Source organism: Sorex fumeus, unplaced genomic scaffold, assembly GCF_029834395.1.
Source record: "Sorex fumeus unplaced genomic scaffold, SorFum_2.1 ptg000044l, whole genome shotgun sequence".
Lineage (NCBI taxonomy): Eukaryota > Metazoa > Chordata > Mammalia > Eulipotyphla > Soricidae > Sorex > Sorex fumeus.
Window position 1 is genome coordinate 64,793,526 of NW_026606101.1, and position 17,270 is coordinate 64,810,795.

At 57.5% G+C, this 17,270-nt stretch overlaps 1 protein-coding gene across 1 annotated transcript in view; it reads right to left on the reverse strand.

Moving 5' to 3' along the window:
- Positions 1 to 2,175: 2,175 nt before the first annotated feature.
- Positions 2,176 to 17,270, reverse strand: part of KY (kyphoscoliosis peptidase) — a 36,566-nt gene continuing 21,471 nt past the window's right edge. The window contains exons 6-10 of the mRNA XM_056121920.1: positions 14,194 to 14,302; positions 12,618 to 12,735; positions 5,641 to 5,829; positions 4,652 to 4,842; positions 2,176 to 3,316 (exon numbers count right to left, since the gene is read on the reverse strand). Of these exons, the coding sequence (XP_055977895.1) occupies positions 2,421 to 3,316; positions 4,652 to 4,842; positions 5,641 to 5,829; positions 12,618 to 12,735; positions 14,194 to 14,302 (1,503 nt within the window). The 3' untranslated portion in view covers positions 2,176 to 2,420. The remainder of the gene's footprint in view (positions 3,317 to 4,651; positions 4,843 to 5,640; positions 5,830 to 12,617; positions 12,736 to 14,193; positions 14,303 to 17,270) is intronic.

Sequence of the window (17,270 nt, forward strand, 5' to 3'; positions counted from 1 at the left end):
AGAGCAACAAGGTGAGGAGAGCACTCCGCAGCCCCCCGCCCACACACCTCGGCACACACAGTGAAGGGCTGCCCCCTTCAGGACTGTCCCCAGCCTTGTCCCCATGAAAGCGGGTCTGGCCGGCAGCCACGGATAAACCATTTGCTTCAGCTGCAGCCCGTTGACTGCATGTTAGGAACTGGCTGGTTTGGAAAGAACTGGGGCCCCCCCTCCAAATCCTAGACCTCTGGGGATACCGTCTCTCTCCTCAAGTCTTTAGAGGAGAGAACTTCACAGGCTTTCTTGGCGACACGTCCTCCTGATGACCCTTGTCCTTGACGTTCAGCTGATGCCTCGGACTATCCATGTCCCCAGAGTACGGCAGGCTGGCTGGAGACGTCCTGGGCATGTGTGGGGAACTCACAGGGCCACCATCAGGGTGGTAATGGTGTCCAGCTGCGCAGGGGCTTTTTAGAAGGAGCTAGAAAGTGCCTGGCGGCCTGCCCTGGCCTCTCCGATTCCCAGAGTTCCCCATTCTCCCCCTTTTTCCTGCACCTCCTGCCTGTGGCCTCACCACTGCCGTCCTCAGATAAAGTCCTTAAATTCCACCACGTTCCATCCTGTGTCCCTGGCAGAGCGGTCAGTGCTGTCCCGCCCAGTCCTACTCCTTGCCTCTGTTCAAGCTTAATTTCTGACCAAACACCCGCCCCCCCCAGTCCCATCTGGCGGCAGCCCTGCAGGCCCACCTCACAGCTAGTGCATGGCAAAGACGGCCCCCGAGTACACAAGAGAAAGCGCCGAGAAGCCATGAGAAAGCACCCAGTGACTTTTAACATAAACATCTCAGAAAGCTTCTCAAATTTGGCTTTCAAAAAAAAAAAAGAAGCCCTGGAGACAGACTCAGCCCTGGAAGGTTGGCAGCGCGGAAATGCCGCACTTGGCCAGCAGGCGGCGCCCGTGCCCTGCCTCCGGCCACCGGGGTCCCTGCCTAGGAAACAAAGATGAGGATTTGAGGAGCTGGTTTCCAGAGGCAACCGTGAGTTTCCAACCCAGCAGCATGTGTGTGAGAATTCATGAGGACTGCATCGCATTTCATGTATTTTCACTTCAGCTACAAGAGTTGCAAGTGGTTTGCTGTGTCCCCAGCTGTCTTTTCTAAGGGCGCTGGTTAGCAATGGGGTCAGGAAGCTGCAGGAGCCGAGGGGTCCCTGGCCGTGCACCCCCTACATGTCACAGCGTGTGTGCATGAACTTCACCGCCTACGGGGCTGGCTCCCTCAGCAATAGCTGTATCTCTGCGCTGGGCCCATGGGTGACTTTTTAAACACCCAAAGCACTGAGTGTTTTGACGGTGCACAGTCCCTGCAGGTTGTTCTCTGGGTGTAAAACCTGCCCGTTCCCCTGTGTGGCAGCCTCTGTCCATCTGTTGGGGGTGAACAACACGGTACCCCCAGGGACTGGGCAGCGGGTGCCGGTCAGGGGAAGGGGATCCAGGTCCCCGAGGTACCACAAGGGCCAAAGGACTGAAGTGCGGGGCTGGGCCTTCACCCAGGCAGGGGCTGAGGGCTGCTGCTGGGGCCTTGGTGGCACCAAGGTGACACTAAGGTGAGGTGGCATGAGGAGGCTCTGGGGGCAGCTGAGAGCTGGAGGGCGGGGGCGCCAGGAGTCATGCCTGGGTCCTGCTGGGTGGTGCTACGGTGCCAGGGGGCCAGGGATCATCCTCAGTCAGTATGCCCCAGGGGCCATGAGGACAGGGCCTGGGGACCACTGGGGGAGGGGCTGCTGGCCACAAGGGGCCTTCTCAACTGCCGTGTGGGCTCAGGTAGCTGCTTCCTGGCGGGTGGAGCACCCCAACCGTCACCTTGCTGCCCGGGGCCCTTGTGAGAGGCCCCTGCACTCCCCCAGGCTGGAGAAGGCCCCTTGGGGCTCCCTGGGAGAGGCTAGGCTCCTCCCCTCCCCCCACTGATAGGCACTGTTGGGGTCTTACTCCTTCAGACCGAGGTGCCAGACCCTTCTCACGCCCCTCCTAGGAGACCCGAGAAGGACAGGCAGCAGCTGTGTCAGCCTCCGAGGTGGGGGGTGGGGGGCAGGGGGCAGGTGGTGGGCAGGACCCCGAGGCCCAGGGCTTAAGGCAGTGACACCCCCGTCCTGGTGCCTGGTGCCCAGGAGTCAGGGAGAAGCACAGACACATTCCTGGAGGGGCTCCTGGGCTCCTGCCCCCTCCCCTGGACACCGCGTCCAGCCCGTTTCCCCCTGGATCCTCGACAACGAAGCTCTGAGCCGAGAAGGGGCACCGGGCGGGGCCGCGTTCACAATACCGCGGGTTTACATAGCACCTTTTTCTTTCCGCAGGGCCTTTGCCTCTGGCCCTGGGCGCCGGCCGGCTGGAGGAAAGCCCTGCTGGGCGCCGGGCAGGGGCAGCGCGGCGGGGCCGGGGCGCCGTCACTGGGCGCCCACCTGGTACTTGAGGATGTAGGAGTAGAAGCTGTGGTTGGCGTTCTCCAGCACCATCACGTACACCTCCCGGCAGCCGGCCGTGCTGTAGCTGCCCTCCCAGTAGCCGTCGCTGTTCAGGGTCAGGGGCCACGTGTCCTGCCCCTTCACCAGGGCCTTGGCCACCCCGTGCAGCTTCAGCTTGAAGGGCACGCTGCGGTTGGCGGGGAGCACGCCGGACAGCGGCTCCAGCAGCTCGTTGCCGGGGCCCCAGTTGCCGAAGCTCTCGGGGAACACGGGCCAGCGGACCTGGCTGTTGCTGCAGCACACGAGGTAGTTGAAGACGAAGGCGTAGTTGCCCGCGTCCTGCCGCCTCTTGACGAAGATCTTGAGCGCGAACTTGCCGGCGTGCGGCAGCTGCACGCGGAGCTCGGTGCGCTGCTCGCGACGCAGCTGGAAGATGTAGCGCCGCTGCGTCTCCTCGGTGCCCGGCCCGTCGTCGCCGTGCAGGGACGCCAGCACGCTGAGGCCCTCGTCCACGCCGAAGCTGACGGCGCAGCGGCCGTCGCGCGTGTGGATGACCGGGTCGCGGTGCGAGGGCTTGGCGATGCCCAGCTGCTCCGACAGCCAGCTGGGGCCCACGGGCTGGTGCAGCTCGGCCGGCAGCCGCACGCCCGCGTCCACGTAGTTGCACTGCAGCGTGTACTCGAGCACCGAGCTGTACACGTCGGAGCGGCCCTTGGCGAAGATCTGCAGCTTGTGGGTGCCCAGGGTCGGGGGGTACACGTCCAGCTTCATCCCGTTCTTGCGCAGGCTCAGCAGCCCGTGCTCCTGCTTGCCGTTCAGCATGAACATGAAGGGCGTGGGCGCGCGGCTCTCCACGGTGATGGTGACCTTCCCGTTCACTGTGGACACAGAGCCGGGCTCGCGGGGATGCGGGGGGCAGGGCCAGACGCTGACCGGCTGCTCTCGGCTGCCCCCGCACCCCCTTCACAGCGAGAGGTGTGGGGAGCCCCATTAGTTAGTTAGCGCCCCAACTAACTCGCTTTTGGCCTGTGGGCTGAGAGCCCTGTGGGTGCTGAGGGTCCTGTGTGTGCTGAGGGCCCTGTGGGTGCTGAGGACTCTGGGTGCTGAGGGCCGTGGGGGTGCTGAGGACTCCATGGATGTTGAAGGCTCTGGGTGCTGAGGGCCCTGTGGGTGCTGAGGGCCCAGTGGGTGCTGAGGGCCCTGTGGGTGCTGAGGGCTCTGGGTGCTGAGGGCCGTGTGGGTGCTGAGGACTCCATGGATGTTGAAGGCTCTGGGTGCTGAGGGCCCTGTGGGTGCTGAGGGCCCTGTGGGTGCTGGGTGCTCTGTGGGTGCTGAGAGCTCTGGGTGTTGTGGGTGCTAAGAGCATCGTGAAAATTGCCACTTTGCTAGGAAACCTTGTTGAGCAAGTCAGCAGCCAGTGAACACTGACCCTCCGCCCGCCTCTCCCAGCAGCCATGGTCCAGGAGGGGAGGTGGGGGGAAGGTCAGCTGGGCCCCCTCTAGGATAGCTCAGCTGCTGTCCTGACCATGCAACCTCCGGGACAAGGCTGGGCCCTGCCTTGGGGTGAGGGCGGGGGTGGGACAGCCTGCACCCTCTGAGGTGGCCCCAGAGTGGGAGTGCTTCCCCTCCAGGGGCAGAGCCTGAGGCCATGACCCTAAGCAAGTCACCCAGTGTCGGGGGACCCAGCCTCTCTAAGTGGTCCGACTGCCCCCCACAGACCCTCTCTCTCCTGGGACTGTGGGGTCCCTGGGAGGTCGCGGCCACCAGGATCGAGGCCGTGTCCCCCCACTGGGACCCACAGGCCACAAACAGGGCTGAGCAGAGCCTGGCAGGGGTGGGCAGGGAACTGGGGGGGCAGTCCTCTGACCGCTGTGCTAGGGAACTCTGTTCCCGCAGTGTGATCTCCAGCTCATACTGCCCCTAGGGAGCGTGCTTGGTGGGTCACCCAGTGCAGGGGCTGAGCACGCGCCTCTTGGGGTTGGGCTCCTAGTGCACAGCGGAGTGCGCGCCTGGTGGGTCACATCTAGGGGAGCGCGCGCCTGGTGGGGCTCCTAGTGCACAGGCCGAGCGCGCGCCTAGCGGGTCACTGAGTGCATGGGCGCAGCGTGTGCCCGACGGGGCACCGAATACTTGGGCCAAGCACGCGGCTGGTGGGGATCCTCGTGCATGGGCCGAGCGCGCGCCCGGTGGGACACTGAGTACTTGGGCACTACCTGTTCTGATCACCGGGACATTCGGGTGGGCGCTGAGCAGCCCCTTGTTGTAGAACTCGCTCTTGTGGTACATGTTGTTTTCAAACTGGTGCAGCGACTGCGGGGGCTTGAGCAGCTGCCAGTTCTTGTTGTCAGGGAAGTGGTCCTCGATGAAGAGCGCCGGGTGGGTGAGGAAGTAGAACTCGTTGTACCTGCAGCGGGAGGCCGTGAGCGGGCGCCGACTCCCCGGAGTTCCCGGACAGAAGCAGTGTCCTCTCCAGCCCTGAGTTGCTCTGCCAGGAGGAGCTGAGGGAGAAGCCGGTCCCCACCCACCGCGGGCAGGAATTGCTCCCCAACAGGTGAGTGACAGACACTCATCTGGTCTCAGGAGAGCAGCTGGCAGAGCAGAGGGGTGGGGGCCTGTGGGAGGGGTCTGATCCTGCCTCCTGTTTGCCCCTGGGAGCGGGGCTGGGGGGAATGCAAAAGCTGACAGAGTTCTCCTTCCTGGAACCCGACCACTGCAGGCTTCGGGGCCCAGGAGGAGCGCCAGCTTCAGGTTAAGACCAGGGTTGGGGGCAACATGGCCCAGTGCCCAGCACCCTCCGGGGTCCCCTCCCAACAGAACCAGGGCCCCTTGGTCCCAGACACCATGGGCTGCAGACAGGGCTCGAAGTACAGGGGAGCAGGGTGCAAACTGAGGCTCCCACATTGCAATACAACCAGTGGGGCCGAAAGACAGGGCCTGAGAGAACGCTCCCTGAAGTATGCACGCATATACACACACACACATGCGTGCAAATGCACGTGTACGCATAAACAGACATGTGCATGCACACACATGAGGCCCCTAGGGTATGCTGGAAGCTCTTGAGGGGATCAGGTGGTCCGGGCTCAAACCCTGCAGTGGTGAGGGGTACCCCAGTGCCCTCTCTCCTCCAACCCTTGTCCACCCATGGCCTCCTTCCACCCAGCGGCCTCCCACTCCTGTTACGGGGAAGATGCGCACTCACAGGAAAGTGAACTTGGAGGTGGTAGCATCCACCAGGCCGCTGCCCCAGGTGCTGTCCAGCAGGTGCCAGCGGCCGTCCAGGAACACGGCATTCCAGGCGTGGTCAAACTCCCCCGAGAAGCTCTGGCCCATCTGGTAGCCGAAGCCCTTGGAGTAGCCGGGCACGGTGAGACACTGCACTCCGGCAATCCTGCAGGCAGGCGGGTTCTCAGAGAGGCTTGTGCGCGGGGGTCGACCCCCACCCCAGCTCAGCCGGGCCCTCCGGATCTCCTGCCTCCACTGCAGCCCCCGCCTGGCAGGGGCCCTGGCTGGCTGGGGGCCTGTGGTCTGACGCCCTGGCACAGAATCACTCTCCCTGCGGTGGGTGGCTGCACTGGCCAGGCCTGTCCCAAGGGCCCCCCCCACGCCCCCAGGCAGCTTTCCCCGAGTGCCTCACGGTGCTCCTGCTGTGTCTCCTGGGCGCTGTCCCTGGCACATCCCCAGAGTCACTGACCCTTCCCATGTTAGCACTTCTCTGCTGGGGACAGTCCCTCCATGAATGCCCCCTACAGCTCTGGAGGGAGAGCGTCCTTTTGAGAGTGATTTCTAGGTCCGGAGGGGCACTGCAGTGCTCCTGGTCTGGGGGCTCAGCCAGCAGAGAGGGAGGGGGGCACGGAGTGGGGGTCTGGGGGGGTACCGCACACAGCGAGTGGAGAGAAGGAGCCTTTTGTAGGAATGAGAAGGACAGAGAAGGAAAGAAAAGGGGAGGAAGAAGGCTGGACGGGAGGTCACAGGGGCTGGAAAACACAGGTGCAGGGGGTTTGTGTGACGACACAGTGAAGGCAGGGTCAGCAACAGGAAGCAGGATGTCCAGGCGACAAGAACCGAACTCTGCTGGAGCCACAGCAGCGGGTGGGTATTGCCTTATCCCGCCACCACACACATACACACACACACACACACACACACACACACACACACACACACACCACAAATGGTCCCCTGAGCCCTGCCAGGCATGACCCTGAGAGCAGAGCCAGGAGTCAGCCCTGAGCACTTCTGGATGTGGCCCCCAAAACAACAACAACAAAACCTCTCTGCGTGTCAGAGGCAGGCTGGGGGGGGTGGGGGGAACCTGGCCCACTGGGGAGGGGTGCTGGAACACTGCCTGAAAGCCAACAGTGAAGGCCTTCATGGTGTCTTCATATTCAATATAAACATTTCTCTTAGGTTCCTCACACAGCCTCCCTGTTAGCTGACAAGAAGCTATAAAACATGCGATGCCTGTATGTGGGTGAGTGCACGTGTGCCTATGCAGGCAGGCACATCCCTGCGTGTGAACCTGTGCATGTCCCTCCCTGTGCACACGTGATGTGTGAAAGCATGTGTGTGAGTGGACATCTCTGCATGTGTGTATGTGTGTACACGTGCGTCCCTGTGTATTCATACGTGTACATCTCTGTATGTGTGTGCTTGTATGTGCGTGTACCGCTCCGTGTGTGTGCCTGAGCATTCCTAGATGTGTTTGTACATATTCGTACATGTGCCTATGTGTGTGCACATTCCATGTGTGTCTGTGTGTGTAAGCACTGGACTGGGAGCAGCCCCCAGAATCATTGGTGTGCACCCAAAATGAAACTTTTTAAAATCCATAAACTCGGGGCAGGAACGATAGCACAGCGGGTAGGGCGTTTGCTTGCATGAGGCTGGCCTGGGTTCGGTTTCTGGCATCCCATATGGTTCCCCGAGCATGGCCAGGAGTGATTCCTGAGTGCAAAGCCAGGAGTAACCCCTGAGCGTCACCGGGTGTGACCCAAAAAGCAAAAAAAAATCCATAAACTCGACTTAAAAATCATGTTTTGGATGAGTCCATTTCCCTTCTGGCCAGAGCAGCCCACAGCAGCCTTAGTAGGGGTGGAGGAGGGAGGGCTGGAGAGCAGCTGTTTTGCAGGAAGGGGCTGGGGAGGAGGGCGGGGAGAAGGGCGCCTGCTGGGTGGGAGGGAAGGAGCAGGGTGGGCAGGGAGGGCTCCCAGCTCCAGGCAGAGTGAAATGGAGTGGGCACTGCTGGTCATCCTCCTGGGAGGACTGTGCCCCGGGGCATGGGGTGGATGGGGGGGGATTTGAGGCCAGGTAAGGAGCAGGAGTCACTGCCCCCAGGAGCTGAAGGGGTCGGGACAGGGGGACATTGGGGGCCACGTCCTTGTGGCGTGCACTGGCCGGGAGCTGGCGAAAGCAAGGGCCAGTCCCACGTCTGAAGTTCCCCTCAATGTGACCTTGCCAGGCACCTCCCAGGCAATGGGGAGGCTGGCATTCAGGGCTCTCCTGACAGGGGGAGGAGAAGCCCGAGGGCCGTGGGCAATGCCTGGGGCAAGAGAAAGATGAAAGGTTCCGGCTGTGCCCCTAAGCCACGCTCTGCGGGTGCGGGGAGGTTTTATTCCTGGCACAAACGTGCAAGACAGATTGAACGGAATACAAAGCACGACAGGCAACGACTCCCCAGTTCATGCGCAGTCGTGGAACTAGTGGACTCGTGGTTCCAGCTATGGGCAGGGCCACTTCCTGTCCTTGAGAGACCAGGTAGTGCCGGGCTCTGTGCTGTGAAGAGGAAGGATGCATTCCACATACAAAGACTATAAAATATAAAACCACACATTTGGATGATAGCAATACAAATGCATACTACTCCCCACCTAAGCTCCCCGGCTCTCCTGAACGTGCTCATAGTTGGGATCTAAGTGTCACTCAAACGCCAGTGACAAGCACACCACTGGGAAGGAGCATTGTGTTGGGGGAATGCGGGAGAGCTAAAGAAGGGGACGAGGAGAGATGTTCCCGCGAGATGTGGGAGAGCTAAAAAGGGGCAGGGGGCGAGAGACCTTCCCGCTTTCTCCAGTTCTCGTCCGCACAGGGAGGGCACAGAGAGCCACAGGGGAGCTTTGATTTATGATTCTACCTTCCAGTTGGCTGCGTGCAAGGCAAGCGCCTGAGAAGCAGGAGCACTCTCTCTGCACGGCCACAGCACAGAGGAGGCCTAACGGGACACCTGTGCCTTTCGATGCAGGACACGCACAGTCAGGTGTGTCCTGACTTCCTCACCCTCGGTCCTCATCAGCAAAATCTTCATATTCGCCTCTGCTCTCTCTCCTTTTTTCTGACATGCCCTTTGGTGGAGGCCAGTATCCCTGATCCCGGCGACACATCCCCCAAACCCTCAGGGATTCTCTTTCCAACAGGTGAGGAAGAAACTGCCACATCCAGGGACACATGAGAGACAGAGTTGTCTCGGGGCATGCATGTGGCCTTACTGCTGCCCAGGGTCCATGTCATTGTCCATCAGCAGGAGGAGGGCAGTGGAGCCCCCGCTCTGAGAGCCAGAGACAGGTTAATGCATCCGCACTGGGTAGACTGAGGCAGTAACGCCTCAGCCTTTGGAAGCGCGGAAGACTGAGGGATCACATGGGATGTCATGTCGGGCAGAGGCCTGTCACTTTTCTGCTGTGAGGGCGGGAAGCTGGAGGGTAACAGGCTGACAGTGATGGAGACAGTCCTGAAGCGCCAAGCCGCAGGCTGGTAATAAGCTCCCAGAAAAATGCATCAGCTGGTGTGGCTGAAGCAGAGATGGGGAGCAGGAGGTGATGGAGCGGGGAGTGGTGCTGATGCAGTGCTGGGAAGCTGGAGAATTAGCTTGGCTCCTTGCAGGGAAATGAAACCGAATTCATTGGGCCGTGGACAATGCAGGTAGAAAAGAAAAGGTTGGCACGCTTGCCAGGAGGACGTGGGAGGAACGAGAACTGGAACCCTGGCATTAGCGCTAACAACAGAAAAAGTCACCTGGAGGGACGGGGAGCACATGAATGAGGCTGCTCAGTTGTCGGAATCCCCCACCCCCTTCCTCAAGCCGGCCTCTCATGAGGGAGGCGGGATGAGCCGGCAGGAGTGCTGATGGCCGTTTGGGGACGGCTCTTACACAGAGACCACCAGCTCCACACACAGGGAGTGAGTGAAGCACAGGCCCTGGGCAGGAAGGCCTCAGCAAGCGAGTGCCCAGAACCTTCCTGGTTGTTTGCAGCTGAGCGAGGCATGAATGAGATCACTGATCTTTAAAGCTAAAGGGAAAGACATTCAGGGCCCTGCTGGTGCTTGTGGAGAAGCCCCGCCACGGGGCCGCCCTGCACGCGACAGCAATCGGCCGGGAGCCCGACTCTAGACAGGTAGAAACACGGAGGTGCTGCCAGGACCCTCTGGGGTCAGCCCTTGGCCATCGTTATCAAGCGGCCATGCTGGCGCTGACAGTCACACTCCAGGTAAGTGACAATTTCCTGAGTCTGAGAGGGTTTGTAGGAAAGATCCGTAGGACAAAACCTCCAGCTCTCAAAAAAGACAAGACGGTTAAAAATCAAACCAACCCACCAAAGTGAGGTACGCAGACTCAGAGGTGCGTGGATAGAGTCCCAGTATGCAGGTGGGGAAACAGAGGCTACTGGAGGTCAGGGAGCAAACTGCCAAGGGAGCGAAACAGTCTGAGGGCTGTTAGCTTGGAGATGGGGACAGGGGGCTCCTAGTTCTGGATCTGAGGAAGCTCCACGGGACGAAGGATGTACTCTATGACTGAAATGCTTGGAGGGCTTTCGGGGCGCAGAGTACGATGGAAACAGGTGGGGCTGGAAGGCTACGGCAGAGCTGAGAGCAGATGGGTGGTTGGTCCAGCACAAACAGGTGAGTCAGGCCCGCCGGCAGGATCCCAGGGGACCTTCCACAGGTTGCAGAGTGCCGGGCTCGTGGCACAGAGAGCACACAGGCTTGCTTCAAAGACCCGAACTGTTGGAGCTTTTTGCAAAGCAAGGTATGAGCCGGTGGTGACAGGGCAGCTGAAACCTCATGGGAAGGGGGGCGTTCCCAGCTCGTCCTTCATGCCCTACCGAGGTCATAGCTTGCCCCCCACGAGCGGCTCTCCAGCACGGCCATGGCTTCAGAAGTACAAGGACTTAATGTAGAGCCTGGCAGCTTGCGGCAGAAAAGTGAATGGACTATGTGTTGATCCACGGCACCATGCCTGCCCAGGAGGGAAAGGGTGTTGCTCCTTTTCACCTTTTTCCCTTTGGACAGCAAGATTGTGGCTGCCTTGGAGTTTTTTGCAAAGCCAGGTATGAGCCTGTGGTGACGGGTCAATTGAAACCTTATGGGAAGGGGGGCGTTCCCAGCTCATCCTTCACGCCCTACCAAGGTCACTGGTTTCCCCCCACGAGCGGCTCTCCGGCACGGCCATGGCTCCAGAGCCACAGAAACCAATCTCATAATTATCTGACTCTAGGCTGAAATACTTCCAGGTTTAATAAGTAAAATGTCAGAAATCCAAAATCGCGTGGCCGCGGTAGTGGCCGTACAACATCATTTGGTTCTTGTAACCAGCTGTAGAAAACAAATTATTTCACAACGCCTTTTCAGCAGGTCTGATTTGGGGGTGTAAACTCTAAATAATGATGGTGCATCTTTTGTCGAAACAATGAATCTAATCAAAGTAGATAGAGTGTTAACTAGAATTCATCTGCCTCACAGGCATTGGGAGGGGTGGGGGGGTATATTGGGGTTCTTGGTGGTGAAAAATAAGTACTGGTGAAGGGAAATGTGTTTGATGATTGCATGACTGAGACTTAAACCTGAAAGCTTTGTAACTTTTCCCACAGTGATTCAATAAATAAATTAAAAACAAACAAAAAACAAAAAACAAACAAAAAAAGGCCCGAGCTGTGCCCAATGGCTGCGGCTCAGAACATTACCGGTCTTCTATTGACTTTTGTGCATTTTATAAATCGTCTTTGATTAACCAGTGGTGTTTTGTTTGTTTCAGATTTCCAAAGCTATAAAATGAAAGTGTAAATCAAGGTGGAAGCAGGCGCGGCCATGTCTCAGGCAGGGAGGGGCGTCGGGCTGTCCCGGGTGTTGGGGGGTGGTAGAAGGAGGTAAGGGGGAGCAGAGAGCTGGAGGGCGGGGCCAGGACCTGGTCGCAAGGATGATTGACAGCTGGAGGGGTGGGCCACACCTGGCAATGCTCAGCGCTTACTCCCTGGTCTGTGCTTGAGGCAGGAGGGCTGGACACTGGAGCTAGGCTTTGAGTCGGGCTGGCAAGCCTGCTGAGGGGTCCCGGAGAGACCCAAAGACCCGGGGATAGTGGGGTCTTGACGCGCAGTGGGGGGATGTGGCAGAAGGAGTTTGGTGGGGGCACAGGGCTGCCCTCGGCTCCTCCCAACGTCTGGGGTGGGCCTGGGAGGAGGCGCAGGGGAAGAGCAGGCGTGTGGGAAGCCCCGAGGCCCGGTTGGGTCCGCCTGGGTGGGTCTGCCTGGGTGGAGCGCGGGAGGCAGAGAGAGGCGGTTCAGGGCTGGCTGTGTGCTCTCTCAAGAGACCCAGTAGACTGTGGGGGTCTGCACTCCCCCACCCTGAGCTCGAGCCTCACTCCAGCCCACCCGGAATCAGCAATGGAGTCTCCAGACACTAAAGGTTCCTCCCACCCTCCCGAGCCCGCTCGCTCAGGTGCAGCTGCCGGCAAGCGCTTTCCCCAGACCCGGGCAGGGCCCAGGGTCTGCGCCCACTTACGCAGCTTCTGCAGCCGACAAGTCCTTTGGGGCCTGGGTTTGTTTTTCGTTCCCCTTGTGGAAGGACCCCCGCGCAATTCCCCTGAGAGCAAGCAGCCCCTGTCCCTGACCTGGTGTTCCGTTAACCTTCAGCTGCTCAGAGATGGGAGAAGGTGGAAAAGGCCCTTTTATAACCCAATTATCTGCGTGCATTCATCTGCCATTATGTTAATGCATCGCAAAGCGCGCAGATGGTGCAAAGTCAATTACGCTGGTGTTAAAAAGGGAAGAATTGACCTTTTCAGGACTCACTCAGCTTCCAGGGCAGAGCTGCGGACTTAGGCTGGCGCGTGGGCGGGGGGCATGGTGCTTCGGGGTGAGGGGAGGGGTGATGGGTCTCTGCGGGGGCATGCCGGGGGCTCCTCTGTACCTGCACATTTTCTCAAAGAGCCCGGAATAGCCGTCACAGTTGGCCTTCTGGGTGCGCAGGATCTCGGTGGGCTTGAAGACCTGGCAATTCTTGTCCTGGGCAGCCTCGATGTCGTACTCTGCAGGGCAGAGGGAGAGGTTGTGGGGAGGCAGGTGCAGAAACGAGGTGTGTGTGGTGGGGGGGGGAGACAGTGTCCCCATCACGCCCTGCCCTCCACTTTGCTATTGGTACCATGCACTGGTTTCCAGTGTTGGAGTCAGGCTGCTCTCTTGTCCCTGCAGGTCTCATACTGACCAGTAGGGGGCGCAGTAAGAGGCAGCTCAGTAAGGAAGAGTCTGATGGTGGAGACTGCCAGTGGTCTCTTTCTCACTCTTCTCCCTTGAAGCTGGGGGAGCACCCAGGGGGTGGAGGAGGAGGGGGCCCACCTCTGTCAGTTGAGTTTAGTCTTTACACTTAGAGTTTAGTCTCTACACCCCCACTGCCATCCAGAGAGGACAAAAGAAAAGCAGAAAGTTGGGAGCCCCTAATCCTGAGAGCACAGCACCCAGTTGCTCTGGGGGTCTGTGGGGGCCGCGAGGGGGGCAGCACCTGGAACCACCTGTGGGGCTTTCCTGCGGGCAGACCCTGGACCTGGGGACGGAGCTGGGATAGATGGCCAAGGTTGCTGGTGGGATGGGGAGGGGAGCAGTGGGGTGCCCGCCCTTCGTGGCACTTGTACCAGCAACCTTTGGCATTGTGACTTGTTTTCGGAGGTGTGGGCCACACCTGGCAGTGCTCAGGGCTTACTCCCTTCTCTGTGCTCAAGAATCACTCCCAGGGGCTGGAGCAATAGCACAGCGGGTAGGGCGTTTGCCTTGCACGCAGCCAACCTGGGTTCGATTCCCAGCATCCCATATGGTCCCCTGAGCACAGCTAGAGATAATTCCTGAATGCAGAGCCAGGAGTAACCCCTGTGCATCGCCGGGGGGGGGGGGGACCCAAAAAGCAAAAAAAAAAAAAAAAAGAATCACTCCCGGGAGAGCTCAGGGTCCCATCTGTGGAGAAGTCAGGAATCAAACCCAGGTCAGCTGGGTGCAAGGTAAAATCCTTCCCCACACTGTTAAAGGTCCTGCCAACTTGACCCTTGCCTCCCTCCCCTGGAGCCTGCCCCACTATTTTCAATTAAAGGACTATTTCCTGCTTCTTTATGTTGCGAACTGGGAATTTCTTTGGTTTCATTTGTAAGAAGCAACCTAAAGTTTCCCAGAACACTAAATAAAAAGGTCAACCTTTGAAGACAAACAACAACCGAGACATTTGTTGTTTTCCAACCGTGACATGCATGGTCTGCCCTCTGGGAAGTGCCCTCCTGTCCTGGGTTCTCATCCGGGTGGGCTGGGCTTACCATGACTGAGGAGGCCGCAGCTGGGTGGGGGCTGTAGCTACAGCAGGGGTGGTGGGGGTTCCCCGCCCGGCACCCTGGTTGTCCCTCCCATTAGTCTATGTCATTCTGACCCACCCTGGGGACCCTGCTCCCTGGCCTCCCCTCTCAACCCCACATGACACGAATGGCTAGGGGAGTGCCACTGGGGCCTACCAATATGGTGGCAGATCCAGATCCAGATGGCTCGCACCCGCTCCAGGTCACTGTGGGCCTCCTGGAGCAGGTCACTCACCAGTTCGTTCAGGCCACTCTTGACGGTCACCTAGGAGGGGAGGGGGGTGCTGTGTCACGGGAACCAGGGCCCTGCCATGGCAGGAGGGAACAAGGGCCCAGAGTGACCTGGCGAGGCTGAGAGCAACCTCAGTTTGGGGGTACTGGACCAGATGGGCATACTGGTCCACTGAGCCACTGGCCCTCAGGCCCTATATTTTCTTTCTTCTTCTTTTTTCTTTTTGATGAGAAAGTGTTCTTTCTTTATTTATTTATATTAGTGAAACACCATGAGGTACAGTTGTAGACTTACAAATTTTTGTGCTTGGGTTTCAGTTGTACAATGATCGAGTACCCATCCCTTCACCAGTGCCCATTCTCCACCACCACTGATCCCAGTATCCCTCCCACCCCCCTCATCCCCCCATCCCACCCTGCTCTGTGGCAGGGCACTCTCCCTTGTTCTCTCTCTCCTTTTGGGTGCTGTGGTTTGCAAAAGAGGCATTGAGTGGCAATCATGTTCGGTCTATAGTCTACTTTCAGCATGCATCTCCCATCCTGGGCGGATCTTCCCAACATCCTTTATTTGGTGCTCCCTTCTCTATCTGAGCTGCCTTTACCCCTAGAGTGTGCGGCTGGTCAGGCCCTGTCTTTTCTCTGAAGGTTTTGGGGTGAGCCAAGTGTGGCCCTGGGCAGCTGCATCAGCTTCTTGCTCCAGCCAGAGCAAGCTACAGAGGTAGCAGAGCCCTGTCAGAGTCCAGCAGCCCTTTTGCAGAGTATTGGAAGGGCACGCCTCGGACACGTCTGGGTAGGGCAAGGGGCCCAGAACAGGCAATGCTCTGCTTCAAATAAACAAAGTCGGCAGAGCCACACTTCCTGATTTCAAAACTCACTGCAAAGCAATGGTAATGAAAGCAGTGTGGCACAGAGTTCAGAAATAAACCCTGATATTCAGGCCAGTCTAAACAGGGAAGGAAGCATCTCTTCAACAGAGTTCTGCACAACTGGATGATCAGTGCAAAAGAATGGAATTGGATGGGGGTATGGTGCTGCCTGCAGGGCAATTTGTACCTGTGAGGCGAGTGCATAAGCAGCCTGATGGCGCCTTCAGATTTCCAGATACCCTAAAATTGCTGCTGTGACTTTGGCCAGACCCCAAAAACTTGGGGCAAAGTTTATCAAGAAAGTAAATGGCCAAAAGTTAGGTATGTGGGAGACACACCCACGAACCACCTCTGGCTCAGCTATATAATTGGAGGCCTGCTTAATGGCCAATATCCCAGAGACTCAGAAACAAATCTCAAAACCCAACAGCTTTTGGCAGAACTGCGTCTGGTCCCTGCAGTAGGTTACCGATGCTGGGCCACTCCAGGTAGGAATAGGTTTCATGCCTTGGCCTGGTCCTCCTGGCGGCTGGTGGCTGCCATCCTTCAGAGGCCACTGGACAGTCAGGTTTGGGCCCGCAGTGACGAGACATGCAGGGCCTCATGGGATGGGGGTGGAGCCGGCCCTTTCTTCCCCATTCCAACGAGACCCCGAGTCACCGCCCACGAATGGTCTCTCTGGCTTCTGATCAAGCTGCTAAATGGCCATGATCCCAGAGACTCAGGAACAAATCTCGGAACCCAGCAGGTTATGGCAGAAATCCCTCCAGATTTAATTGTTAAAATTTCGGAATTTCAAAATTGTGTAGCTACTACTGCAGCAGCACAACATCATATGTCATTCATAACCAGCAATAGAAAACAAATTCTCTACTGTTGCCTTTTTGGCAGATCCGAGTGCTGGGGTAAAATCCCAAATAATAATGATGGGTCAGGTGTCAAAATATTGAATATAATCAAAGTAGAGAGAGAGAGTAATGTGGAGGTCATCTGCCCCACAGGTAGGGAGAGGGTGTGGGATGGGGGTACATTGGGGTTTTTGGTGGTGGAGAATGGGCTCTGGTGAAGGTACGGGTGTTTCATTGTATGACCAAGACTTAAACCCAAAAGCTTTGTAACTGCTCTCACAGTGATTCACTAAACAAAATTATAAAAAATGAAAAAAAAGTAAGGTGGAGTTCACGCCCAATTCAATCAGCTTAATCAGTGCCTGAATAAATAGCAGTACTCCTACATTAAAAAAAAAGAATAGAGTTGGAGCTCATCCGTGTTCAAAAGGGGCCTCCTCAAAGATCAATGGCCTAAGTTTAAGAGCTTAAGTAATAAAAACTCATAGAATATACAGGGGTAAATTTCATCGCCTTGGTTTGGGCAATGGATTTTTTGGGGGGGGTCACATCCAGCAGCGCTCAGTGGTTACTCCTGGCTCTAAACTCAGGAATCACTTCTGGTGTTGCTTCAGGGACCATATGGGATGTTGGGGATCCAACCAGGGTCGGCTTGTTGCCAGGCAAACATCCTACCCGCTGTACTACCTCTCCGGCCCCATGGGCAATGGATTTTAAAACTTGATGCTAAAGCAGAAGCTGTAAAAGTGAGATACTAATTGTAGTTCCTAAAACAAAAAAAAAAATCCCTGTGCATCAAATGACTTTAAGAGAACAAAAAGACAATTCACAGGAGCAGAGAATAATAATCACAATCACATGTCTGGTAGGGTCTTAATCTCCAGAATATCTAGAGAACTCCTACAATTCAGCAATAAAAGACAAACAAGAAAGAGAGAGAAACAGAGACAGAGACACAGAGAGGGAAAGACACACAGCGAGGGAGCGTGAGAGAGAGCAAGAGCAAGTGAGCGAGCGAGCGAGAGAGAGAGAAAGATGTCAAGGGCCTGCGAGGGAGACAGGCTGGGGGTGGGAGGTGGCGGGAGGGAAATGGGTCTTTGGTGGTGGGAACTGTGTGCTTGTGGAGGTGCTGAAACAGTGTATGACTGAAACCCTATCATGAACATCTTTGTAACTGTGTATCTCAAAAAAACAAAACACAAAGAAAGACTTCTAATAAAAGAAAATAACAGATAAAAGCAAATAAATGCAATAATGCAGAAGAATTGGGGGGAAAAAACAAGCAATG